Genomic DNA, 27,210 nt, shown 5'->3' on the forward strand with positions numbered 1-27,210 from the left:
ACATCCATCACGGTTACTGCATAGGAGATCAGCAGCAGCTCAGCCTGTGAGGAGGGCACAGCAGAGGAGGCAGGCACAGCTAAGGAGGCAGAGGAGGTGATGGGAACTGTGTCTCTAAGGCCGCGTACACATGGGCGGACTGTTCGCCCAACTTAGTTCGTCAAACAATCCGACAGACAGTCTGTCCAAAATTAGCATGAACGGACTTGACCACACACAATGAACGAACAGTCCGCTGAAAACGTGCGTGATGACGTGTACAGCACGTACGACGGGACTAGAAAAACGACGTCCTATACACTGCAATGCAACCTTCGGCCGTGTAAACCCTTTCTGAGCATGCGCGATACTTAGTCCGTCCAACTTGCCTACACACGAGCGGACTGTGCGCTGAAACCAAGTTTGGACGGACAAAACCAAGTTTGAACGGACTGTCTTACGGAAATTCCGTAAGACTTTGTTCGTCAAACTGTCCGCTGAAACAGTCCGCTGAAGCCCACACACGAGCGGACTGTCCGCTGAAACACTGTTCAGTGGACTAAGTTGGGCGAACAGTCCGCCCGTGTGTATGCGGCCTGAGTGTAGCTGCTGAGTCTGGTGAGTCTTCTCTCTGATCCTGGCCATAGGCAAGACTAACGACACCCCCGCCTCACCATGGCGGGAGGGGGTGTTAGTCTTGTCTAGGGAGCAAAATAGTTAAACACTGGCCCTGTTGACAGTACTTGAAAGCATTCACAGGAAACTGAATGAATGACACTGTAATGGCCACGCTGTTTGTAACTTGTGACAGCAGGGAGAAGATCACAGGGAGGGGGGGATCAGAGGGAAAGGAGGCAGGATCTGGAATATGTTACATATTGCACCCTAAATGGGGGTGGAACATATAACCTGTTACAGAGTTGAACTTAGCCTTTAAGGAGGAACCCCACACAAAAAATGCCTGCCCCCCCCTCCAAAATCTTTACAAGATTATTATGTAAGCATGTAGCTTGACCGGCCAGGAAAGAGGGGGAAGCATGTTTATGCCCCCCTTAAAATAAATGAGCCCACATGCTCTTAAATTCCCTGTCAAAGTACCTTATCCCTTGTTGATGTTGACGGGAGGACAAAGGCCTCTTTCCCACAACCCTGGCACAGCGGTTGTGGGGGTCTGCAGTGGCACTTATCAGAATATGGAAGCCCCTTTTAAAAACAAAGGGACCCCCCCCCAGATAACAGCCTTCCTCCAGATTCTAATATGCCACTCAAATAATCCCCCCACCTTCAGACACACACAACTACAGGACCAAAAGAACCAAACTGGTGGAGACCTTTAAACGCATTAAAATATCCTTTATTTTTAAGTCGAAAAAGTGAAACTGCAAAATGTGAAAAATAAACGGTAAATATATTGTATGACTTGTGCTGGTATTCATCAGTGAAGTATATAGGCAGCCTTCAGTTTTCACAGCCAAACATGGTTATGTCTTCAGAAAGGATGCTCAAATCATTACAGAGCTCCTCATACTCCTCATCCTGACACTCCCTGTGGTTTGGCCACCATTCAACCCAGGATCTGCTCCCGATGATGTAGGTATACCTAGGAGAATAGATGAGAAATGAACAACAGTTCAGTGAAGGCTTTCTGCCAATCAGGTCATAAGATATCTACAGGAGGTGTATCGAAATCCGCGTATCAAGTGGACTTACTGATTGCTCATTAAAAGCCTTTAGAGCCCATTCACATCTATGTGTTATGTTTACCACAATGTACGACAATATACTGTAGATTACATATATTAATGCAGAACCAGAGGCATAGCAAATCAGTAATGGGGAGGAGAGGGGTAATGGGTAAAGGATCAGCTGCAGGGAGACAAAAAGTATTACTTATCCTTTACCCTACCTGGGCACAGCTTAGAGAATTTAAAGAGGAACTGCAGTCTGCTCACATAATTTGCAATAAAAAGATCTTTGCCATTCTGAAGCTTCCCTCCAACCACTTTGCATAATATTTTATATATACTGTGAGTCTGTATTTGTCAAATATGCTGCAGAAATCTCTCTCCACTGAGTCTGGCTGCAAGCATTTTAATTGTGGCCAGCTGAAGCTGCTGCCTGTTCACTTCCTGGATTTACACAGAGGCACACCTCCAGCTCTGCAGCTCTCATTGGCCCTCTTTTGACTCACACCCCTCCATTCCTGGCAAACTCTCCCCAGTTAGAGAGTTGTGCATGATGTCAAAAGCCTAGGGTTTTTTTCCAGACAAGAAACAGGAAATGGGCTGTATAAGGTATTTACTGTCAGAAAAAAATAATGTTTTACTATCCAAAGTTAAAATAACAAGGGCAGACAATTTTTTAGAAGGAAAGATGATAATTCCTTTTTAATATAATGCAGTACTTTATTTAGTCAGCAGATAGAACCGAAGTCTCTGTTTAGGGATGCACTGATACCATTTATTTAACTGAATACGAGAACCGATACCCTCTCGTCGATTCAAATTACTGATACCCATTGACTAGGAGGGGTAGGTAGAGGGGCAATTGGGGGGCAGTTAGGGAGCTAGGTAAGGCTGGGGTGAGGACAGGGTGGGGTTAAATGAGAACAGTGTGGGGGGAGTGGTAGATAAGTGAGGACAGGGTGGGAGGGAGTAGTAGATAAGTGACGACAGGGTGGGGGTGGGGAGAAGGGAGGGAAGTGAGGGCAGGGTAGTTGAGGGTGGGGTGAGGTGGGGCAGGGTAGTTGAGGGTGGGGTGGGGTGGGGCAGGGTAATTGAGGGTGGGGTGGGGTAGGGGTTGAGGCCTAGGGTATTTTGGATGCAGCTTCTTATTCAGGTGGATCCTCTGGAACTGGGAGCCTGGGACCAGCTGAGCACTGCTGGTACATCTGGTCCTTGTCCCTTCCTCCTGGGCAACTGGGGCTAGGGGGAACTCAGTTGGGGCCGGGTACCGATACTCCTGTAAATGCTTAGTATCAGCACCGAAACTAAGCATTTGCAGGAGTATTGGTACCCGATACCTTAAACAAATATCTTTTGGCATGGTTCTTTCAGCTGTCCTCCTCTTCTGGGGTCCCCCACTGGCACTCCTGGCTCCTCCACCATCTGCCGAGTGCCCACTAAGCCTCTTGCTATTGAGGCACTCGTGCATGCTCCCTTCATAGACACGGGCCAAAAACTCACAGAGCGCAGCTCAGCCATGCCCTGCTCCCGCTTCATTGGCTGCGATTGACAGCAGTATCCAAACCAATGAGGAGAGAGAGAGATAAGATAGCTGCTGCTTTCGTGCACAGCGCTGGATTGAGATCGGGCTCAGGTGAGTATAAGGGGGGACTGGGTGGGGCATAGCTCCCAACTGTCCCCGATTTCGAGGGACTGTTCCCGATTTGGAGCAATCTATGGATTGTGTAGGACCCAGTAATCATGGGGTACTTTGTCGCAGTAAGTGGGCTTAAGCACCGTATAGCAATATGGTGTGACCAAATCCCCATATTTTTTGATAATGTTTTTTGAAAATGTCTAGGTGTTTTTAAAAAGCCTTGCTGGAGGTAAATGTTAGTTTTGCATGTGTGCGCTGTAATATTTTTGTTCTGATTTGGAGTAATGTCCCTCTGTCCCTCTTTCCTCCTCATTTGTCCCTCATTTTGGATTGATCTATATAGATGTATGTAAGATGCACGTTTTATCTATCAAAAAGTGTTTTCCAGCGCTATCTGATTTTTAAATTACTGCATTTGTAAATTCCAAAAGAAAAAAATAAAAGAATAATAGTGTTAAAAAAAGCACTTGTGGGTTTAACTAATCTTGTTTTTTTTTTTGGTACAATTCTCCTTTAAGCGGTGTGCCAAGGGGTGTGTCCTGTGCCTGCATACTTTTGCCGATAGGTGTCCCTCATTCCTATCTCAAAAAGTTGGGAGGTATGGGGTGGGGGGAGCTGCACAGAGAAGGTTTTTTTTTTTTAATCTTAATGCAGAGAATAAATTAAGTTAGAAATCCCTTATTTAGTATAAATGTTTTTCAATCTATGAGACCACTAGTTAACTTCCTAAGGCTTTGACAAAACTTACGTATTTGCTGCTGTTAGCCATACATCATTGAAACTGCCAAATATTATGTAATCCAGTCCTTTCTTAAACTTCAAGGCCTCTCGACATTTAACATGACTGATGAAGGTCCGTTTCTGGCCCTGAGCAAGTTCATCGGTTCCTATAATTTCCAGGGAAGATAATGCTTAGATGGTACCAAACAAAAAACAAGCGGAAGCACACTTTTTTGTAGCCAACTTTCATTGTACTTTTGGGTGCTAAAATGTATATATACAACATGGAGGCGGGGACACATTGTGCTATGAGGAAGGCTGCCACAGCCGAAATGCGTTAGCCTTATAATTCTATATAGCAAATAAATATTCATGTTTCACCGGATGTTTCTGAGTAGCCAGTTGAAATTAATTATATACCTTGCGGACCGAGTGTGGAGACACTTCAGCCAGGGCACCGGCTTGACCACTAGAAGCTGAGCCCTGCAGTGCAGCGAGGGTAAAGCACCATTTTCTCAGTAGCAAAGTATTTGCTTAGCAGTCCCAAAACATTAGTATTAGATTCTCCCTGACAGGTGCAGCAACTCTCAGTAATGTCGAGGCACAGCGGAATAGTTCCAGCTCTGAAATAGTCACCTTTATAAGGCTTACATTACTGAAGCAGCATTCACTTTATAATTTGTCCTGTTTACCATAATCACTGAAAGTAAAAGAACTTCCTAAAATCTTCCAATAGGGGTACTACTTCTGGGGACACCTCGGGATTTCCTCACTTTGAAGGGATTTCCTCTCACTTCCTGTTTTGGCTATGGGATAGGAAGTGACGGGAAATCTCCGCAATGGGACACAAATGGTTTAAACAAAAAAACTCCCTCACTCTATCCAAAATGAAAAAAAAAAAGTTTAGTTTAGCTTAGTTACTTAATAAACTCCCAGTAGCCCACTAGCCCAATGTATAAAATTCAAAAAACTAACCACAACGTACAAAGCCATCCACAATTTCGCCCCCAGCTATATCACCAACCTCATCTGCAAATATCGCTCAAATCATCCTCTCTGTACCTCCTAAGACATTGTGCTCTCTAGCTCCCTTGCTGCCTTGCCCCACACTCACCTCCAGGACTTATAGAACCTTCCCATCCTCTGGAACTCCCTGCCCCACTATGTCCGGTCAGCTCCTACCCTATCCACCTTTAGGTGATCCTTGAAAAGTCATTTGTTCAAGGAAGCCGACCCCACCTTCACCTAAGAACTGTACTTGAGTCACCTCCATCACATCATCCCCTGCAGCTATTATCTTTGGTACCTACCACCCCCCCCTCTCTTTAGATTGTAAGCTCCATGAGCAGGGCCCTCCTGTTCCCTCTGTATTGAGCTGTATTGTAACTATACTGTCCCCTTTACATTGAAAAGCGCTGCGTAAACTGTTGGCGCTATATAAATCCTGTATAATAATAAAGTGAGTCACTGTGATTGTCAGCGCCATCTAGTGGCCATCATGTAGTCTGTTTCTGATCAAAGTACCTCAAGAGAAATACTACGTTATGGCCACTGGTTGGTACTCAGGATCATAAGAAATTACCAGATTGATCAAAATATTGTCAGAATATGTGAGAGTTGGGTGAATGTATGTGACATTTGTCCAGCATTTTTTTATTATTTTATATATATATATATATATATATATATATATATATATATATATATATATATATATATATATATATATATATATATATATATATATATATATATATATATATATATATATATATATATATATATATATATATATATATATATATATATATATATATATATATATATATATATATATATATATATATATATATTCAGATCCCTTAGTGTGGGTGGGGAATTATTTTTTTAATTATTTTTTCTCTCAAAGACTTTATTTGGGCTGTAGAATTTGACAGGTGGCTCTGCTTGTCAAACTCGCCCATTTAGTCAAATGGACTCACAGCTGTAGTGTGATTTTTATTTTACTACAAATTCCCCCCCCCCCCGGAATTGAAAATAAAGAAAACAGAAGATGTTCTGAAGGCAGCAGGATTGCCTCCTGAATGCCTGACAACTGCTGCTATACCACCCTCATTAAGCGATCCACCATGGATTGGTTTTCAGAGAGTGGAAAGCATTACTACCTGTCTCTAAGGCCCCATACACACTATTAGATTTTCTGCAGATTTTTGTCTTCAGATTTACCAAAACCAGGTAGTACAAGGGCTTGCCTGATTGCATACAAAATGAAACTCTTAAATGATTGCAAGGGTTCATTTAAACAAAAAGAAAAATAACAAACATATCATAGTTACCTCTACCGTGCAGCTCGTTTTGCACAGAGTGGTCCCGAACCTCCTCTTCTGGGGTCCCCTGGCAGCTCTCGCGGCTCCTCCCTACATCAGATAACCCCCTAGGAGAAGTGCTCTCCTGAGGGGATTACCTTGCGGATGCGCTCCAGAGTCCAGCATTCGGCGTCCATAGCCTCCAAATGTATGACTCTGCCCCATCCCCCCAGCACCCGCATCATTGGATTTTATTGACAACAGTGGGAGCCAAAGGCTAAGCTGCTATCAATCTATCCAATCAAGAGCCGAGAACCCCAGGCAGACAGACAGCGCGCCCCCGCCGGGTCAAGTTCCAGGGCTCAGGTAAGTAAAACGGGGAGCTGGGGTGTTGGTTTCACCGACAGGTGTTTTTTCACTTTAATTCATAGGATGCACTGAGGTGAAAAAACACAAAGGTTTTACAACCCCTTTAACTGCTTCCCGCCTCAAGCAGATATACAGTGGCAGAAGGGCACGTACAGGCAGATTAATGTACCTGCGTGAAAAAAGCTCCAAAAACTTTGATAAGCGCGGCTTTTCCTCTTTTTTCCAGATTAATGTACCTGTAGGTTGCCCTTCAAGAGGCGGCTTGTGAGCGCTACCGGGATCTCCGTGACCATGATCGCGGGTCCTGCGGACTCGATGTCCACGAGCATACACGCGATCATCTCACAGTGAGGAAGAACGGGGAGATGCCAATGTAAACAAGCATTTCCCCTTTTGCCTAATGACACTGTCACTGATCACCGCTCCCTGTAACCGAGAGCGGTGATCAGTGACATGTCACACACAGCCCCTCCCCCCCACAGTTAGAATCACTCCCTAGGACACACTTAACCCTTACAGCGCCCCTTCACTGGCAGTGACATTTTTACAGTAATCAATGCAATTTTTTGTTAGCATTGATCGCTGTATTAATGCCAATGGTCCCAAAAATGTGTCAAAATTGTCCGATGTGTCCGCCATAATGTTGCAGTCATGATAAAATTGCTGATTGCCGCCATTACTAGTTAAAAAAAAAAAAATTATCAATAAAAATTCCATAAAACTATCCCCTATTTTGTAGACGCTATAACTCTACCAAACTTTAACAAACCAATCAAATGCTTATTGCAATATTTTTTACCAAAAATATGTAGAAGAATACGTATCGGCCTAAACTGAGGAAAAAAATGTTTTGTTGATATATTTTTTGGGGATATTTATTATAGCAAAAAGTAAAAAAGAATGTGTTTTTTTCAAAATTTGTCGCTATTTTTTTGTTTATAGCGCAAAAAATAAAAATCACAGAGGTAATCAAATACCGCCAAAAGAAAGCTCTATTTGTGGGGAAAAATCTACATCAATTTTGTTCGGGAGACACGTCGGACGACTGCGCAGTTGTCAGTTAAAGCAACGCAGTGCTGAATCGCAAAACGTGCTCTGGTCAGGAAGGGGGGTAAATTCTTCTGGGGCTGAAGTGGTTACGGTTTGACCACATATTATATGGTTTTGGTAAATCTTAAGACAAAAATCTGCAGAAAATCTAATAGTGTGTAAGATACCTAAAAGAACCACACAATGGTCATACAGGAAAAGATCATTTGCCACATTACCATTCTTAAAGATGCTCGTTATATGCATTAGGTATCGGTCAAAGTCGTTGGCATACTGTGTCTCAAGAAGAGTTGCTTTGTACACTGTCAAGAGAATGAGAATGTTGGTTATGCTATAAATAAATACAGTAAATCAGCAATGATATATATCAGCAATGTGAAACACTAACTAGGTGTGCACAATATAACTGTAATACATGTGGAAATCTAGCAATATCATTTTTGAAGGATATGGACCTCGGTACTTAAAGAGGAGGGCCGGTTTAAAAAAATAAAATAAAATAAAAGTCAGCAGCTGCAAACACTGTAGCTGCTGACTTTTAATAAGCATTTACTTGTCCAGGGCGCCCGCGATGTCGGCCGCCCGAGGCCGACCCATCCCTTGGCTCTCGGTGCCGCCATTCTATCTAAGGGAAACAGGCAGTGGAGCCTTGCGGCTTCACTGCCCGTTTCCTACTGCGCATGCGCGAGTCGCGCGGCGCTTTGTGAATGGGGCACGCTGTGTTCTGGGACACACAGTTCCCAGAACACAGCGCAACCTATTACCCAGAAGACGCCGCACGGAGGAGAGAAGAAAAAAGATCTCAGCGGAGGAGGAAGAGGCAGATTAGGATGATGTGCCTAGCAACAGGCATTTCTTGTAAGTTAAAAAAAAAAAATTTTCATTTTTTATTTTCGGATTTTTTTCAATTTTTTATTTTTTATTTTTTTTTCAGGGTGGCCCTCCACTTTAAGAAGCCTATATCTATGCGAGCAGCCCCAAAAGTCAACATATCCAAAGAGTCCGTCCAATTGAAACTAGTATTTAATTTACAGAAGGAGCCATAGGTGTGCACAGTAGTGTTGACCAAATGGTTCGGGCCGAGCAAAAGTTTGGCAAACACCCAAATTTGCAGGGAACTCAGTGGGTTGTTCCCCAAAGGACCTGGTATGGATTGGGGGCAGGAACCCCATAATTTTTTCAGATTTTTCTATTGTTGGCAATTGTATTGTATTGGCGGAAATATAAATGACCTTTTTTTTTGCTGCAGTAGGTTCTAAATATGGTACAGATGCGTTACTTTACAGGCAGACTAAGGGGACCCCAGGGCACAGTATTTAAAGGAATTTATTTTTTTATTGTTTCACTTGAAGCATTAATAAAATCACTGCTTCTTTAAAAACTATTTTTTTACGTTTTTTTTTGCACTGATACATGTCCCCTAGGGCAGTACCCGGGCCCCCATACCCTCTTTATGGCCAATAACTTGCATCTAAGCCTTCAAAATGGCACATTTGATTTTCCACATTCAGGTCTGATAGACTTAAATGGGCTTTGATGTTCGGGGCTGAACTTTTGCTATGTTTGGGAGTTCTGGTGCGAACCGAACTGATGGGTGTTTGGCCCATCTCTAGTGCACAGCCTATTGCATTAACCCCCCTGACGGTTTTCCTGAGTCTGGCTCGGGGTGGAATTTTCATACCAAAAGCGGTATCCCCGAGCCAGACTCGGGACTGCATCGCTGGATCCAGGAGGAGGATTACTTACCTTCTCCCTCGGATCCAGCGTTGTCTCCCTGCTGTACGAGCGAGCCGTGTCTCGCTCGATGCATCACATCGCCGATCTCCGTGCCCTGCGAGCGTTGCGACGCACGGGCACGGAGATCGGCGCCAAATTCAAAAAGTGAAACAAACAGTTAACATACAGTATAATGTAATCTTACAGATTACATTGCTGTATGTAAACATTTCACATCCCCGTTGTCCCTAGTGGTCTGCCCAGTGTCCTGCATGCAGTTTTATGTAATAAAAACTGTTCTTTATGCCTGGAAACTGGAGATTGTCCATAGCAACCAAAACTGTCACTGTACATCAAAAATTATTTTAGAGCAGCTAGAAAACAGCGATAATAAATTAAAATCACTCGCAGAATTGAGCGATAGCGATTTGTGGGGAGATTTGTCATCAAATACTGAAAAGTAATGACAGTGACAATTCTGCAACTGAGCAAATTTCAGTGTTTTTGATTTGATTACATTATTGAATAATTTTTATTATTGTTATATTATTATTTGGTACAATTATTTATAATTATTTCTTATATTATAATTTATGATTTCATTTTTCAAACTTTATTATACCCGGGATGTCTGATAGACTCTGGTTTGGACAGATTTAAGAGAGTTATTCCTAAGAATTGCAGGACTACAATATAAAACGCCAAATTTTCATGCAAAATAATGGTACCGCTTTTAGCACCTAAAATCCGAAATAATCGTACCACCAGGGAGGTTAAGGTGTGCACCCCAAAGTTCAAATACACATGGCTGTCTCTGCAGCCTCAGCTTCACAGGGCAGTGAATAAATGGGAAATGCTCTGTGCTGAGTGGCTTCTTGTTCATTCACAAACTGAAGCATAGTAAGCACAGTTTATTATGCTTCAGTTATGAATGGACACAGTAAGCAAGTGTGTTCCCTCTGTTTATTTAGAAAAGGAAGTTGGCAGTAAATTACATATTTACTAGCCCCTCTCCCCACTCTCCATCCTGAAACATCCCCCGCAGCAGCCATTGGTAGAGGAGGGAAGCCAGCAGCACTGTGGAGCTGGGGGCAACAAGGGGGAGGGGAGGGGGAATCAACACAGCACAAAGTGAGTAGGATGTGCCCAGCCACACCTGGCACACCCCCTGAGCACATGTGTGGTCTGCAATAAAAAGTTTAGGGTCCAGCTTTCTTCTTATTTTGGGTGTTCCCAGTTACCTTGTGTTGTTCCCATTCTTCCAGCTGCATGGCTTTATAGAAATGGGCCTCCTCATTGTGGTCATTGCAGGTGAGTACATACGGGAGAGCAAGAGCTATAAACTTGCCACTGACATTCCTTTACAAGCAACCTTTTTGTGCTTTAAATCTCCAGAGTACCCATGACTAATAAGGGACGGTAACCATAAGTCAGATATCTAACAGTCATATAGCTCACCATAGTCCATTCCCGTTTCACACGCCTTATCCTTTCGATCTATGGCGCTGTAGCTTTTTGTAGGATCCTGTGACATCAAGCAATTCCCTTTAAGAAAGAAAAAGTCAGCATAAGAAAAGAACAAAGTAATATAAAATCCAATTTCCCTTCTGTCCAGTGCATCAGGGCAGGTCTTTACTCCAGTATTCTACCATTCTGTTTTGATTTTTCTCAAAAACTGGAGAAAAAAATGGGAACAGACTACAGGTCATACATAAATGGGCATGCCAAGGGCAGCGACTCCACTTTTAGAGCCTTTTCACACTGACAGCGTGGGCGCGATATCGGTAAAGCGTCACTGGTTTTAGCGGCGCTTTACTGTAGTTTTAGAGGTGATTTTTGTCCGCAAGCTGGGTGCTTTTAACCCCCGCTAGTAGCTGAATAAAGTGTTAAAAGCACCCGCTTCGGCAGCGCTGCCCATTGATTTCAATGGGCAGCTTGCAGGACTATTTTCAACATCCTGCCAGCACATCACACTGGGGAGCATTGAGAGAGGTTTTTAAGGTGCTTTACAGGCGCTATTTTTAGCCCAAAAGCAGCTGAAAAGTGCTTCCAGTGTGAAAAGGGACTTATTCTTTTTTTTTTTTTTTTTATAGTTTTCATACATAGGCCCCTGTGGGAGACTCTTTGCTGGGTCATTTGGGGTTTGTCTGTATTCCATGTGTCTGTCTGCCTTGGGTATTATGGGATGTGTATGTAGATTAGCTGTGGGCAGGGGGGGGGGGGGGGGGATTCCTCCAACAGCTATTATTGCATCTGCTGATACCCATGTTGAGGGTTAGTATTGCACTCACTGACACCAGTGTCGAGGACAAATATTGCATCTACTGAAACCAATCTTGTGGATTATTATTACTTTCAATGACACTAGGGATGAGCTTCGAGTTTGAGTCAAACTCATGTTCGACTTGAACATTGCCTGTTCAGCGAACAGTGAACAATTTGGGGTGTTCGCAGCAAATTCGAAAAGCCGGAACACCCTGTACAAGTCTATGGTAGAAATCTAAAGTGCTCATTTTAAAGGCTAATATGCAGGTTACTGTCCTAAAAAGTGTTTGGGGACCCGGGTCCTGCCCCAGGGGACATGGATCAATGCAAAAAAAAGTTTTAAAAACTGCAGTTTTTTCGGGAGCACTGATTTTAATAATGATTAAAGTGAAACAATAAAAGTGTAATATTCCTTTAAATTTTGTACCCGGGGAGTGTGTATAGTATGCCTGTGAAGGGGCGCATCTTTCCCATGCTTAGAACTGTCCCTGCACAAAGTGTCATTTGTGCAGGAAAAAAAGTCTTTTAAAATCACTTGCTCCCGTAATACAGAGAACACTCAATGAGTGCTCTCTGTATTTGCCAACAATTCATTCATTGATAAAAAAAAAAAGCGTGGGGGTTCCCCTAAATTCAATTACCAGGCCCTTCAGGTCTGGTATGGATATTAAGGGGAACCCCGTGTCAAATTAAAAATTTTTTTTACGTGGGGGTCCCCCTAAATATCCATACCAGACCCTTCAGGGACGAGAGAGCGCCCCCCCTCCTGAACCGTACCAGGCCATATGCCCTTAACATTGGGAGGATGCTTTGGGGGTCTGTGACCCCTCAAAGCACCATGTCTCCATGTTGATGTGGAGAAAGGCCTCATCCCCACAACCCTGAGCAGTGGTTGTGGGGGTCTGCGGGCAGGGGGCTTATCAGAATCTGGAAGCCCCCTTTAACAAGGGGACCCCCAGACCCCGCCCCCCCATTTGAAATGGTAAGGGGGTACAAAAGTATCCCTACCATTTCACAAAGAAAGTGTAAAAATGGTTAAATAAGACAAACACACTTTTGAAAAATTCCTTTATTAAAAATAAAAAAAATAAAAAGATTCCAGCGGTGCTAATCCACTCTTGCTATCCAGCGACGGATGATCATATCCAGCGACGGGGGATCTCTCAGTCCAGCGCTGTCCATACATCTGTCTTCTGTCTCCACTGCGGAGACACTGCGGGGATCCCAGTGCTGACATTTCTTATATTAGGAGGGTGGGGCCACCCGTCACCTGACCCCGCCCCCTCTGACACTGGTGAGGGGAGCCAGGGTCTTCCAAAGGTTAGGTCATTTCACAGTCAGCCTTGATGTGCCAACATTAAGTTCAGCTTTCTTGGCTGAAAATAATAGGGGGGTTTAGTTCTGCTTTAAGTGGGAGGGTAGGAAACTGCTAGTAGAAAACTAACCTTACATATGCAATAATGATTTGAAGTAACGTTTCTAAAATCTATATTATCCTCAGAAACAATGTATTTCCTGTGCACACTTATTCCAAGACATGTGCAGAACAGAATAATGTATTTTGTTTTGGATCAATTTTCCATTTCATTTAGTTTTGTTCCGTTTTGTTTATTTGTTTTCAGGTGGATTCAAAATTTTCCAGTGGATTTGAATTATTAAAATCAAATTCAAATTGAAAATACAGAATCGATCCAAATACATTGTGAAGAATTGCCGGTCTATTTTGTTTGAAATTTGAATTTCAAAAGAAGGCTATATTCTCTCTTTAATTCTATTCACAATTCCAATTTTTGGAGATGGCTAAATTTATGCTATTCTTTCTATTCTTTTATTTTATACTTCATTCTATTCTGTTTAATTCTATTCTGTTCAAAATTCAAGTTTCAGAAGATGGCTATATTCTTTCTATTTTATGCTATTCTATATTAAATTTCAGATTTCAGAACATGGCTATATTCTTTCTATTTTATTCTATGTTTATTCTATTCTTTTATATAATTTTCTATTTTCCTTTCTTTTCTATTCAATTTTTTATCTTCAATTCTTTTCAAATTTTAAATTTTGGAAGACAACTATATTCTATTTTATTATATTTTAAATTCAAATTTCGGACGGCTATAGTCTATTTTATTTTATTCTGTTTTATTTGAAATGTTGAATTTTGGAAGACTGCTAAATTCTATTTTATTCTATTCGAAATTTGAATTTCTGGAGATGGCTAAATTCTATGTTATTCTATTTGAAATTCCAATTTAAAAATTTTAATTACAGAAGTTGGCTGTGTTCTTTCTATATTATTCTATTTTGTTTTATTTTAAATTTGAATTTCGGCAGCTGTATTCTTGCTATTTTATTATATTTCCCCCAGGCTGTGAGAGCCCTCAACTTCAATCCTCTTTGAAACCTTTTCTACAACCTATAAATTGTTAACAGGAACGTTTCCCGTCCCCTCCTTTTTATTCTTGAATATGCACTAGACACTTTTATAAACACTTGCTGCGACAAAGACTTTTGGAAACATATAGTATATGTACAGTTACGTATTTCTCAGATGTGTATACTTTTTTATTGGTGTTTTTAGTCTTTGTATATTTATCTATAATTATCTTTAATTTGTATGTAGCACTGTGGCCCTGTGAGATAAGACATTTCATTCTACTGTATGTTCTTACATGTAGTAGAATGGCAATAAAGCTTGACTTGATATTCTATTTGAATTTTAAATTTGAATTTTGGAAGATGGATTCATACTTTATTTCATTCTATTTTTTTTTGCTTTTTGAGCTAAGCACAAACCTGGTTCTAGATCTTGTGATTAGGAGACAGTCAAGATAAAGTCTACATCACTGGGGGGGCGTGGCTTGGAGCTCGGAGCGGATGGCAGCAGGCTAGAGGAGCTCCGTTATACCCTCAGCCCTGACAGCGCAATATCCACCATAACCACCGGAGATCATGAACAGATCCACCCGCCACAATTCTGGAAGCCGCTCCCGTCGTTCCACACCGATACCGGGCACCAGGAGCATCCCGGACATCTTTAAAACACAGCCCCGCCGCAGCAAGGCCCTATCCAAGATGGCGCTGCCTTGTGGTGAAGACGAGTTCAGCGAGGACTCCCAATCCGCATATGAGGAGGAGGTAAGGGATGCACAGACAGATCACCCTCTCACCCTCACAGACATGATGAAGATAGCCGCAGATATTAAGGGCACCTTTTCATCCGCCATCACGGAGTTGAAGGCAGACGTTTTGTCTATTTCTGAAAAGCTAGAGAGAGTGGAGAGGGCTGGCACTCACCGAGACACAGCTATAGCACGCCTGGACAAAATCACCGACTCACACACGGCCCATCTCATTGCAATGAACAGACAGTTGGAGGATTTGGACAACAGGGGGAGAAGGAACAACATTAGGGTGAGAGGCATCCCAGAGTCGGTTGAAGCCAGCAACATTCCTTCTGCCCTCCAATATGTGTTTAATGAGCTACTGGAGCGCCAAACCGACACTCCAATTGACTTTGTGCGGGCTCACAGAGCCCTGAGAGCCAGGCCTGCTGAGGCGGCCCCCCCCCACGGGATGTGATCTGTTGCCTCTCGGACTTTAAATTGAAAGAGGACATTATGGCGAAAGCAAGGAGCAATGCTCACATCACATTTAATGACACTGAAATCTCCATTTTCCAGGACCTCTCCCCCATTACTTTGAGCAATAGGCGTGCGTTGCGCCCCCTGCTGGAGGCCTTACGGAGACAGAACATCCCCTATAAGTGGAAATTCCCCTTTGCTTTTAATGTGACTTACTCGGGCAGACAATTGTACTTACGCACCCCTGATGAGCTACCAGGTTTTTGCCGGGACATTCAATTGCCCTTGGTCGAGCTGCCTGACTGGTACAGGGAATTTCACTACGCGCCTGCCTCTCAAGCCTCTCAGGGATCCCCCCATTCTACCCCCTCGAAACCTCCGCACAAAAAGGGAAAGTTCCTGAAACAACCTACTCCAGGCTCCAGCGCTACCCCACGACGCTCCTCCGCGCCTAGAGCCCTGCAGATGAATCCAGACCCAGAATGAGGTCCGCTCGGCTATGGATGCTCCGCCCGAATTTCAGTATGTATAGGATCGACTAAGACCAGACGAGCACCTCTTCGGATTAAAGTTTTTTTTCGTTTTAACGTTCGCTGACGCTGCTTACCTTCTTGGTTCCTGGCATCTTTTCTCTTCGTTCGTAGGATTGGTTCGTTTTGTTTTTCGGCTTACTCACCTATAGGAGAACGGTTTCTGGTCGTACGGGGGCACACCGTCCGGATGCACGACGGGCTCAAACCGACTTATTTTTCTTTTTGCACTATGTAACTTTGCAAAGTAGCTCTGAGTGGTCAGGCCTTCCAAACGCATTCTTCCGACATAGACTGGAGATGGACTTGTCACCTGCACAAACGCGGCCTTTGACTTACCACTACCTGACCCCTACATACCGAGCTTGGAGACAGGTCGTATTGTTATGTTTTTTCGGATGGACGTCGAGACCCGCAGCAGCGGTCAGCTGAACTGACTATTTCAGGTGCCACATGCTGGCGTTACACTGGTTTATTCCCGCTACCGGGAAATACGGTTATGGTGATATTTACATGTTGCATTTCGGTTAGTTTTAGCATGTTAAACATAGGGCTGGGGGGGCGCGGAGAGCAGCAGATACTTTGGAACAGACCACTTATCCCGGATTGTCTGGGATCTGGACTGTTGACGTAGTTCTGGGTGTTACTCCCACTACCCCCACAAGGGACGCCGTGGGTTGGCCCCGTGGTTGACTTTCCTAGCTAGCTGGGGTTGTCGTCCGGGGGGTCATTTCACGGCCCCACTTCTTAGAAATCACCTCTGGGGACTGCTCTCCAGAGGCTAATTACCAGTTCTCCTGTCCCACTTCCTTGGTGTCGGTTAGTGGGCTCCTACTTCTCTTTTCCGCTACTTCCCCCCCCCTCCCACCTCTTATTCTATCCACTTTCCTTCCCCCTCCTCCCTCCTCTCTTTCCTGCCCCCCCCCCCCTCTGCTCCCCCTACCTCCTGTGGCTTCCTCCTTGCTCCCCTCATCCACTTCCTTTCTCTGATTCTCATTTTCTCTCTCCTTCACTCGACTCCCCTCCTGCTGCACGATGATTTACTCTGCTCTGGGGGGGAATCCTACCATAATTTCGCACAACGTGCGTGGTCTCAATACTCCACAAAAACGGTCACAACTCTTGCACCACTTGGGGAAGGGGAAACCGTCCTTCGTGTTTTTACAGGAAACACATTTCAGGGCTAGTGAGATCCCTAAACTGACAAACCAATGCTTTCCCAAAGCTTTTCATGCAGCTAGCCCTGATTCGAAAACTAAAGGGGTCTCGATCCTGGTGGGCCGGGACTCTGGCTTCGAGCTCACTCAGCAATTGGCAGATCCTGAGGGGCGGTTCCTCTTCCTCAAGGGGAAGGTGGGGGAGCTCCCTGTCACGCTGGCGAATGTCTATTTCCCAAATGTAGCACATGTGAGTTTTTGTCAGAAGTTGATTGATGAGCTTTCTGGGTTTGCTACGGGGTGCATAATCCTGGGGGGGGATTTCAACATCTCGTTGGACCCCCTTCTGGATACTTCAGACGGCAAGTCTGCAATTTCATATCGCAAACTTAAAAAGATAAGATCCTTGCTGCATTCTATGGCACTGATGGACTCATGGCGGGTCAAGTACCCCCAGGGTAGGGATTTCACTTATTTTTCAGCTATACACAACAAGTACACCCGCATAGACTTTTTATTTCTGACACAAAGGGACCTACCCACTATATTAGACGCACGCATTGGGACGAGATCGGTGTCTGATCACGCGCCAATCTCCCTGACCTTAACACTACAGCCGAACCGCCGACAGACGAGTAGTTGGCGACTTAACCCTGCATTGTTGACGGATCCCACGACCTTGGAACAGATAAGGGAGACCATACAACACTATTTCAGTGAAAATACGACTGCTGATGTTTCCCATATGACTGTGTGGGAGGCACACAAATGTGTCCTTAGGGGCAGACTGATGGGCTTGGCAGCACAGAGGAAAAGGGTAGCGGAACAGGACTTAAAGGATGCTTTTGCCAGAGTGAGGGTTTTGGAAGCACAACACAAGAGATCAGTGGCGGTGTTACTGGCCGATGACCTCTTGCTGGCACGCAGGACTCTCCAGGAGAAGTTAGACCTACAGGCCAAGCGGATCGTGTTCTTCCGTCGGGGCTTTTTCTACGAACACGGCAACAAAAGTGGCAAATTTTTGGCACGAGCTTTGAGAGGGGTGCGGGCCTCACACACCATCACCCAGATCAGGAACCGCGAGAACCGATTGGTTCAAGACACGGACAGTATTGCAGCGGGATTTCACCGGTTTTACTCGAAGCTATATAACATTCCCCCCCCTCATAAACCAGCCCGGGTAGAGGGATCGAGATGCGAGATCATAGAACAGTACCTTCAACGCAGTGGCATGCCAGGTCTCTTGGCAGAGGATGCCGGGGAACTGGACAGGCCTATCACAGCCTCGGAGCTCACGCAGGCTATTCAATCATTGAAAACCGGGAAGAGCCCAGGCCCGGACGGCTTTTCAGCCATTTACTATAAGACTTTTGCACACCTTTTGGTGACACCCCTATTGAAGGCTCTGAATTCACTTCCCGAGCTCAGGGAGGTTCCACCGACCTTTAACTTGGCACACATTACGGTGCTCCCCAAGCCGGGGAAAGACCCTAGTGCCTGCTCAAGCTACCGGCCAATTTCGCTGCTCAACTTGGACATAAAGCTACTGTCAAAAATTCTAGCTACCAGGCTGAACACATTCTTGCCCGAACTGATTGGTCCGGAGCAGGCAGGCTTTATGCCCGGGAGAGAGGCTCGGGACAATGTCATCAAGGTGGTGGATCTTTTGCATTGTATGAGGGGGAGCGCTGTCGAGGGCCTTCTCCTGTCCACGGACGCGGAGAAGGCCTTCGACAGAGTGGCGTGGGACTTCATGTTCGCGGTTTGTAGGCGGGTGGGTTTTCAGACTCGACTGTTGGCTTGGCTCTCGGCGCTGTACCACCGCCCGACGGCTCGTTTAAAAATAAATGGGGCTCTTTCTGAACCTGTAAGCATACACAACGGTACACGCCAGGGCTGCCCGTTATCGCCAATATTATTTATCCTTGTACTCGAACCATGCATCCGCATGATCAATGCAAACCCATCAATTAGTGGCCTCAGGCAGGGATCCACACATTTCAAGCTGGCCGCCTACGCGGATGACCTTCTATTCTTACTGTCACAGCCCCACATCTCGATCCCTAATTTACTAACTGAATTTGAGATCTTTGGATACCTTTCAAACTTTAAAATTAACTGCGAGAAATCGGAGGCGCTGAACATATCTCTGGGTCCTGCGTGCCTGCGGACGGCCAGGTCTAATTGTCCCTTTAAGTGGGTAGATCACAAACTCAAATATTTGGGGATTTGGCTCACGCCCAACTCAGACAGTCTTTACGCACAAAACTTCCAACCCTTTCTGAACGACCTGCGTGAAGACCTACGGGCATGGCACACTCACCCGTTGTCTTGGTTTGGGAGGGCGGCTGCCATTAAGATGACAATATTGCCGAGGGTACTATATCTTTTTCACACACTTCCCATTAAGTTGCCTAGACGGTTCTTCATGCACCTGCAAGCATTAGTGAGAAGTTTTATATGGGCCAACAAGAAACCCCGAATTAATTTCTCTACCTTGACTTTGCCGAAGGTAAAGGGGGGTATCAACCTACCAAACTTCAGATTCTACTACTATGCGACACACCTGGTTCGCATACTGGACTGGAACTGCCATGCCATGGCTAAAGACTGGGTGAGATTGGAAGCTGGCCTGTCAGATACGCCACTGAGGTTCCTGCCGTGGGTAGTGAAGGAGGCTAGACCGGCCATGCTTGTAACACACCCTCTGATAGGGCCGACTCTGGAAGTCTTTGGGGAAGCATCACGTCGGTGTGGACTGGCATCTACGCCGGGCCCATTGACACCCTTAGCCCACAATTCTTCATTTGCGTCTGGGCACTCTACGATGTCTTTCCCACATAGGGCGGATGGGACACCCACGACTGTGACACACTGCTTGGAGAGGAACAAACTTAAGACCTTTCCAGCCCTGGCGCAGGACTTGCAGGCAAAACACTTCACTTACTGGCAGTACAGACAGCTACATGACTATATTCACTGCACGACCAACAGATCGCACGTTCTGAGAGAACAAACGTGGTTCGAACAATTGTGCATCACGGGTGAACCAGTGAGAAGGGCGACATCCCTGATCTACAATTGGCTACAGACCTCCAGGACTGACCGCTCGACCAGACATAAACTGGACTGGGAGAGGTTTTTCTCCAAGACCTTTACGGACGAGCAATGGAGCAATGCATGCATATTGGCACACAAATGCTCTATAAGCACTAGCACACAAGAAACAGCGTATAAAGTCCTGACGAACTGGTACTTTACACCAGTTAGACTTAATAAGTGGTTCCCAGGCACGTCAGAATCTTGCTGGAGATGTGGAGGTGACGGCGGTGATATGTTACATATATGGTGGAGCTGCCCGAGCCTTAAAGGGTTCTGGGACGGGATCTGCTCGCAGACTCGCGCCATCACAGAGACGGGCATTGACCTTACACCTGAATGCTGCTTACTCCACATCTCCAACTACTCGTTAAGCAAATACAAAAAATCAATGGTGCGCCACTTGCTGAATGCCGCTAAGGCGATCATCCCCAGACATTGGAAGTCCACGCGCCCTCCCTCTTTGAGGGAGTGGCTGTCAGAGGTGGACTCCCTGTATAAAATGGAAGAAACGGTGGCGATGGCCGCCGAACGGACTGACAAATTCCACAGACTGTGGAGACCCTGGTTTACCTTCAAATACTCTGATGCTTTTGCGAAACTTCAAAATGGTTGAATCCCTAAATAGCTATGTACATGTCTGTTTAGTAGTAAGATGGTCTCATGTGAATTAAGCTAAGCCCTACATTCCAGTTCTCAACTAATTCACATCTTGAATTGGGGTTACGTGCCGGTTATAATGTAACATTTCTGTTGCCGTTCTGAAGCCAGCTAGTGTACTCAAGACAAGTTATTGACAGGTTCTCGCTTTTCCTGTTCCGCACCTCCCTCGATGCGGGGTGCTCACCACCTTTCCTTCTACCCCCCAACCCTTCTTTCTTTTCTCCCCCTTCTTTATAGACACTTAAAATTCACCCCCACCATTTGCAAGTATCTTAATTATATGGCCCATCGGGGGTTTATGGTCGACTACCTCATCAGATTCCGCATTTACAGAGATCCTGATTTATGTTGGGAGGGGGTCCCCCCCTTTCTCGGGCCTCCCCTCCATGCTTAATGTTACCGAGATATAAGGTACTCTGTAACGGTATCTAGGACTGAACGATATGATATGCTGTGCATTGTGGGTTTGACCCCACGACTGTTCCTTAGTTTTTATTGTACTATATTGTGATGTCAAATGCTTCAATAAACTTTTATTGGTTAAAAAAAAAAAAGTCTACATCACTAAGGCCCGATTCACACCTATGCATTTTTTGTGCTTTTTGCATTTGACAGATTTGCACTACACTCCATTTAACATGGTTTCCTATAGAACACATTCTGTAGTGCAAATCTGCAAAATGCAAAAAGCACTAAAAATGCATAGATGTGAATCCAGCCTAAGAAATGCTTTGCTAGGATAATATTGATTTACTAGGCCTTACCTTCAGAACAGCGACACACGTCTCCCTGACAGATGCGGCCATACAAATGATCACCTGCGACTGTGTGGTAGAACTTAGTGCAGCGAGTTTCTGGAAAAGCAATGTAATTGACATCAGGCAGAAAGGCTTTATAGTGGACCTAGCACCACATATATTTTCAGTGACAAGCGCATGCATGATAAGTGATATACAATGGAACATTGACAAGTATTTATTACATTTAAAAGGAAATTACAGTAATTCTTTCAAACAATGCTTTAAGAGCTTAGGCACTTTACCATCATCTAACCTCATTGACCTGTTAAGAGGTGCTAGCATTACATATTGGGTGGAGACAGGCGTGCCAAAGTTCTGACGCTTAGAATGTTTGTATTTTCAAACAAAGTTTTGGAGAAACTTGGAGCTTGCTGGAGGTTGTGAAGTCAAAAACAGAGCAAAAATTTACTTGTGGGGCACATTGTCTATACTACCAAAGGTATTGGGACGCCTGCCTTTACACACACATGAACTTTAATGGCATTCTAGTCTTCCCAGAAGAGTTGAAGCTGTAATAGCTGCAAAGGGTAGGCCAACTCAATATTAAACTCTACGGACTAAGACTGGGATGCCATTAAAGTTCATGTGTGTGTAAAGGCAGACGACCAATACTTTTGGTAATACAGTGTATTTTATTTTATACATTTTTATAACAGGTTTGCTAAGAGCTGATTTTTTTTTGGTTTATGATAGATACTTTTTTATTTCTGGAAATTTACCTGGTGAGTAATAGTCATAGATAGTGACGGAACCAGGTTGTAAGAGACCCACGTCAAAGTACCGGTGAGCATTGAACTTCAGACATTCTTCCTCTGTATGCGATATCTGAATGAAAGTTAGATGAGAGTTACATTTTTGCTGCTCCGTATTTTGGTATTTCATATACATCGCAGAGTCTCTCTCCAATGGATATCAACTGGCTGCCAAGTCAGGATTATTGAGAAAAAACTACTGGGTTAAAAAAAAAAAAAATTGTCCCTTAGACAGATCAACATCCCCTTCACTTTTATGCCGTGTACACACGATCAAACAATCGGGTGTAAAAGTCCGGCAAACTTAAGTCCGCCGGACAATCCCACCGTGTGTAGCCTCCGGCATACTTTTTTGACCCGAAAGTACGGCGGACTTAGAAAGTAGTTTTGTACTCCAATCTTCCCACCGGACTCGCATTTCGGCGGACAATCCGGCCGTGTGTGTCAGTCCGCCGTAATTTTGAAATGAATGGACTTTTCCCGCCCAGAGAAAAGTCCGCTCATTCGAGCGGGACTCCAGGTAGGTGGGGCCCGCGAAGGAGACATCGCTGGCCCCGCCACCTGGTATGGACTTAAAGGGAAACCCCAACACCGAAAAAAAACGGCGTGGGGGTCCCCCCAGGTCCACATCAGACCTTTGTCCGAGCACGCTACCCGGCCGGGCAGGAAAAGGGGGGCGAGCGAGCGCCCCCCCCTCCTGAGCCGTACCAGGCCGCGTGCCCTCAGCATGGGGGGTGCCTGGGGGAAGGGGGGCCGCGCGGCCACCCCACCCCAAAGCACCTTGTCCCCATGTTGATGAGGACAAGGGCCTCTTCCCGACAACCCTGGCCGTTGGTTGTCGGGGTCTGCGGGCGGGGGGCTTATCGGAATCCGGGAGACCCCTTTAATAAGGGGGCCCCTGGATACCGGCCCCCCACCCTATGTGAATGAGTATGGGGTACAATGTACCCCTACCCATTCACCTGTAAAATAAACTACACAAAAAACACAACACACAAGATAAAAATCGTTTATTGCACAGCTCCGGGGGTCTTCCATCTTCGGGGGTCTTCTCGCCGGACTCCTCCGCTATCTTCTTCTAGCTCTTTTACTAGCGGAGGAGCCCGGCTTTCTTCCTCTCCGCCTCTTCTTCCGACTTCGAGGGTCTCGTCCCCCTCTTCGGTTCTTCTGCCGGGCCACCGCTATCTTCGTGTAGCTCTTTTGCTAGCGGAGGAGTCCGGCTTACTTCCTCGCCGCCGGCCTCTTCTTCCGACTTCGGGGGTCTTGTCCCCCTCTTCGGTTCTTCTGCCGGGCCACCGCGCCTTCTTATAGCTCTTTTACAGGCGGTGGCCCGGTCTTCTGTCGCCGCCGCCTTCCATTCTTCTTCTTTTTCTTCTTCTCCTTCTCCTGGAGATGTTGACTCAATGCTCTCTCCGGCCGCAATGCCAGGGACGCGCTGTGCGGCGACTTATATAGGGACAAGGGGCGAGGTCATCGGTTGATGTCACATGGGTTGATGTCACATGGGTTGATGTCACATGGCGACAGTCCCAGAATCCTCTGGGACTGTGACATCGTAAGGGGGCGGGGTCACCATGTGACATCAACCCATGTGACATCAACCGATGACCCCGCCCCTTGTCCCTATATAAGTCGCCGCGCAGCGCGTCCCTGGCATTGCGGCCGGAGAGAGCGTCGAGTCAACATCTCCAGGAGAAGAAGGAGAAGAAGAAGAAGAACAGAAGGCAGCGGCGGTGGCGGCGACAGAAGACCGAAGAGGGGGGCCACTGCCTGTAAAAGAGCTACAAGAAGGCGCGGTGGCTCAGCAGAAGAACCGAAGAGGGGGACAAGACCCCCCAAGTCGGAAGAAGAGGCCGGCGGTGAGGAAGAAAGCCGGGCTCCTCCGGGTGAATGGGTAGGGGTACATTGTACCCCATACTCAATCACATACGGTGGGGGGCCCCCGGATTCTGATAAGCCCCCCGCCCGCAGACCCGAACAACCAATGGCCAGGGTTGTCGGGAAGAGGCCCTTGTCCTCATCAACATGGGGACAAGGTCCTTTGGGATGGGGGGGCAGCGCGGCCCCCCTTCCCCAAGGCACCCCCCATGTTGAGGGCACCTGGCCTGGTGGCGCTCGCTCGTCCCCCCTTTCCTGGCCGGCCGGGTAGCGTGCTCGGACAAGGGTCTGATGTGGACCTGGGGGGACCCCCGCACCGATTTTTTTCGCCGTTGGGGTTCCCCTTTAAGTCCATACCAGGTGGGGGGGGCAGCGACGTCTCCTTCACGGGCCCCGCCTACCTGGAGACGCGCTCGAAATTAGTGGACTTTCCTCCGCGTGTGTGAGCGAGTCCGTTCATTTCAAAAGTAGGGCGGATAGTACGGCGGACTCAGTACGCCGTATTAGTCCACTGAAAAAGCGCCGTGTGTGGGCAAGTAGCTCGTTCGGAAAGTCCGACGGACAGTCTGGCGGGAAGTTCGCCAGACTAAGTCCGTCGGATAGTCGGCTACGTGTGTATGCGGCATTAAGAACTACAGATGGAAGCTGGGGGTAAGGTAAGTATATCTTCTAATTTTATTTTGTTTTTATCTGCCAACTCAAGGATAAATTACCCCTACAGTTCCTTTTCTTTTGCCACAAGATGTCTTTTGGGCTGAATGACCACCAACATCAGTCAATCCAAAAGAGCGAGGAAAGACTCTGCAGGGTGTCATGGAAATTCAGATACATCTTTTGTTATTTGGAAATTCTGATGTATAGTCATAAATTTAAACAAATCCAAATTAAAACATTTTAATTTTAATAGTTTTTGAAGCAAATTTGAATCATTTTAAAATTTAATTTGAATCATTTTCGACTCAAATTCAAATTAGAATTTCCAAAGAGAATAAAATAGAAAATAAGGAAAAGAATACAAAATAATAGAATAGGAAATAAAATAATAGATATTAGAATAAAACAGAACAAAATACAAATTTAAAAAAATAGAAAAAATTGAATAGAAAATAAAGGGATGGAATAGTTGTTAGTTGAAGCTTGACCAGTTCTAGGGACAGCCAATCACATCCACATCCCAGTAGTTAAGTAGAGTCAAAGAAAATGGGTAGGAGTTCCCTACCATAAAAGGATTAGGATTTTCAGGGGTATGAGGCTGTCAACTGAGGTGAGCACACAGACACAATTTATATACAAAATTTAATTTTATTATAGTATAAACATCAATAAAACCATCATAAAAATACATTGATGTATGATTAACATATGGCACATTGGCTGAAATACTTGTTCATAATCAACAAAGAATTTCTTGAGCATTGAGTTGGCCAACACGTTCTCAATCCCTGGTTCTTCAGGGAAACTCACTATGCATCTAATCTTTAAATTCAAAATGATATAATTATGTTCAAAGTTTTTACTTTCATTTTACAATGACAATTTACAAAAACAGAAAAAAAAATCTACAAAAAATATTACATCAAAGAAGCAGGACTGGTCCCCAACCCCATATTCCATGGTGTCAGAACCTGTGGGAACAGTCTGGCAGTCACCGGACCACACCTTGGACAGATAGACAATTTTGGCAGGTCTAGGAAGTTAAAAAACAGGAAACCTGTCATCAATTTTAACATTTACTGAAATAACATTCACACAGAATGTATATCCAGCCCACATAGACCTTTCTTTTATATCCATACTTGCTTGGTATTTCTCCTCAACTTATATATGGGGTATAAGTCACAGACTCATCCACACATATTAAGTGTAGGGCTCAATCTCCAGTCCAACAGTGTATCCACAACCTATTCAATAATATCATATAATTGATATTGCCCCACATACATATCGGATGGAGACATGGTAGACCCAGAGCCACATGTCCACATAGCCCCGCCACACAACCATGCCACTGGAGCAAGAGTCCAGCATCCCATTCATCCCAGCCATATGAACAACTCCTGAATCAAGACACCTACATACATAACCCCCCCCCCCCCCCAAAAGGAAACAACACACACAACCAACATCCAAACCCACAGCACGTTCCAACAAGGGGCCAGATGTAAGATAGCTAGCACCATCCACAGACAAATCCACACTATCATAACATCAAAGGTATCCACCTTCCAATGGAGCCCCCCCACCATACATATTAATAGTGACCCCCACCAGGCATACAGGCACCCCAAGGCTCCCATATATCCTTCCAGGCCCCATCAGGGCGAATATAGGGTTGGGGCCCAGTCCTGCCTCTTTCAATGTTGGAGATTATGCACGGCCATTGTTTAATGAAATTGGTGAGCACACTATTGATGTCAATTGTTTTGTTGAATTTTTTTCTGTTTTTGCTATTGTAAAATGAAAGAAAAAACTATTTGTGCGATCGTAATTATATCTTTTTGAATTCAAAGCTTAGATGCACAGTGAGTTTCCCTGAAGAAGCAGGGATTTAGCTCTGCGAAACGTTGACCAACTCTATGCTCAAGAAATTCTTTGTTGATTATGAATAAGTATTGATGTTTATACTATAATAAAATTAATTTTTGTATGTAAGATGTGTCTGTGTGCGCACCTCAGTGGCAGCCTCATATCCCTGAAAATCCTAATCCTTTTATAGGAGGGAACTCCTACCCATTTCTTTGACTCTAAAGGGATAGAATTGATAGAAAATAAAAGAACAGAATATAAAATAAATAGAATATAAACAAATAGAGTAAAACTGTGCAAAATAGTATAGAAAATAAAGGAATATATTAAAATAGAATAGAATGGAATGAAAAAGAATATAATCGAATAAAATAGAAAGAATATAACCATCTTCTGAAATTAGAATTTCAAATAGAATAAATTTCAATTAGAATAGAAAAGAAGAGAATAGAGAAGAATAGAATAGAAAAGAATAGTATAAAATACTCCTAAACC

General features: G+C 44.8%; 1 protein-coding gene across 1 annotated transcript in view; it reads right to left on the bottom strand.

Moving 5' to 3' along the window:
- Window positions 1-1,311: 1,311 nt before the first annotated feature.
- The window catches only part of LOC143961250 (complement C3-like), a 351,241-nt gene continuing 325,342 nt past the window's right edge, over window positions 1,312-27,210 (bottom strand). Inside the window, exons 36-41 of the mRNA XM_077470486.1 lie at window positions 22,279-22,384; window positions 21,524-21,613; window positions 10,920-11,006; window positions 7,964-8,047; window positions 4,049-4,187; window positions 1,312-1,579 (exon numbers count right to left, since the gene is read on the bottom strand). Coding sequence (XP_077326612.1) covers window positions 1,438-1,579; window positions 4,049-4,187; window positions 7,964-8,047; window positions 10,920-11,006; window positions 21,524-21,613; window positions 22,279-22,384 — 648 coding nt within the window. The 3' untranslated portion in view covers window positions 1,312-1,437. The remainder of the gene's footprint in view (window positions 1,580-4,048; window positions 4,188-7,963; window positions 8,048-10,919; window positions 11,007-21,523; window positions 21,614-22,278; window positions 22,385-27,210) is intronic.

Source organism: Lithobates pipiens, unplaced genomic scaffold, assembly GCF_037356315.1.
Source record: "Lithobates pipiens isolate NorthernLeopardFrog02 unplaced genomic scaffold, aLitPip1_a1.2 Scaffold_8, whole genome shotgun sequence".
Lineage (NCBI taxonomy): Eukaryota > Metazoa > Chordata > Amphibia > Anura > Ranidae > Lithobates > Lithobates pipiens.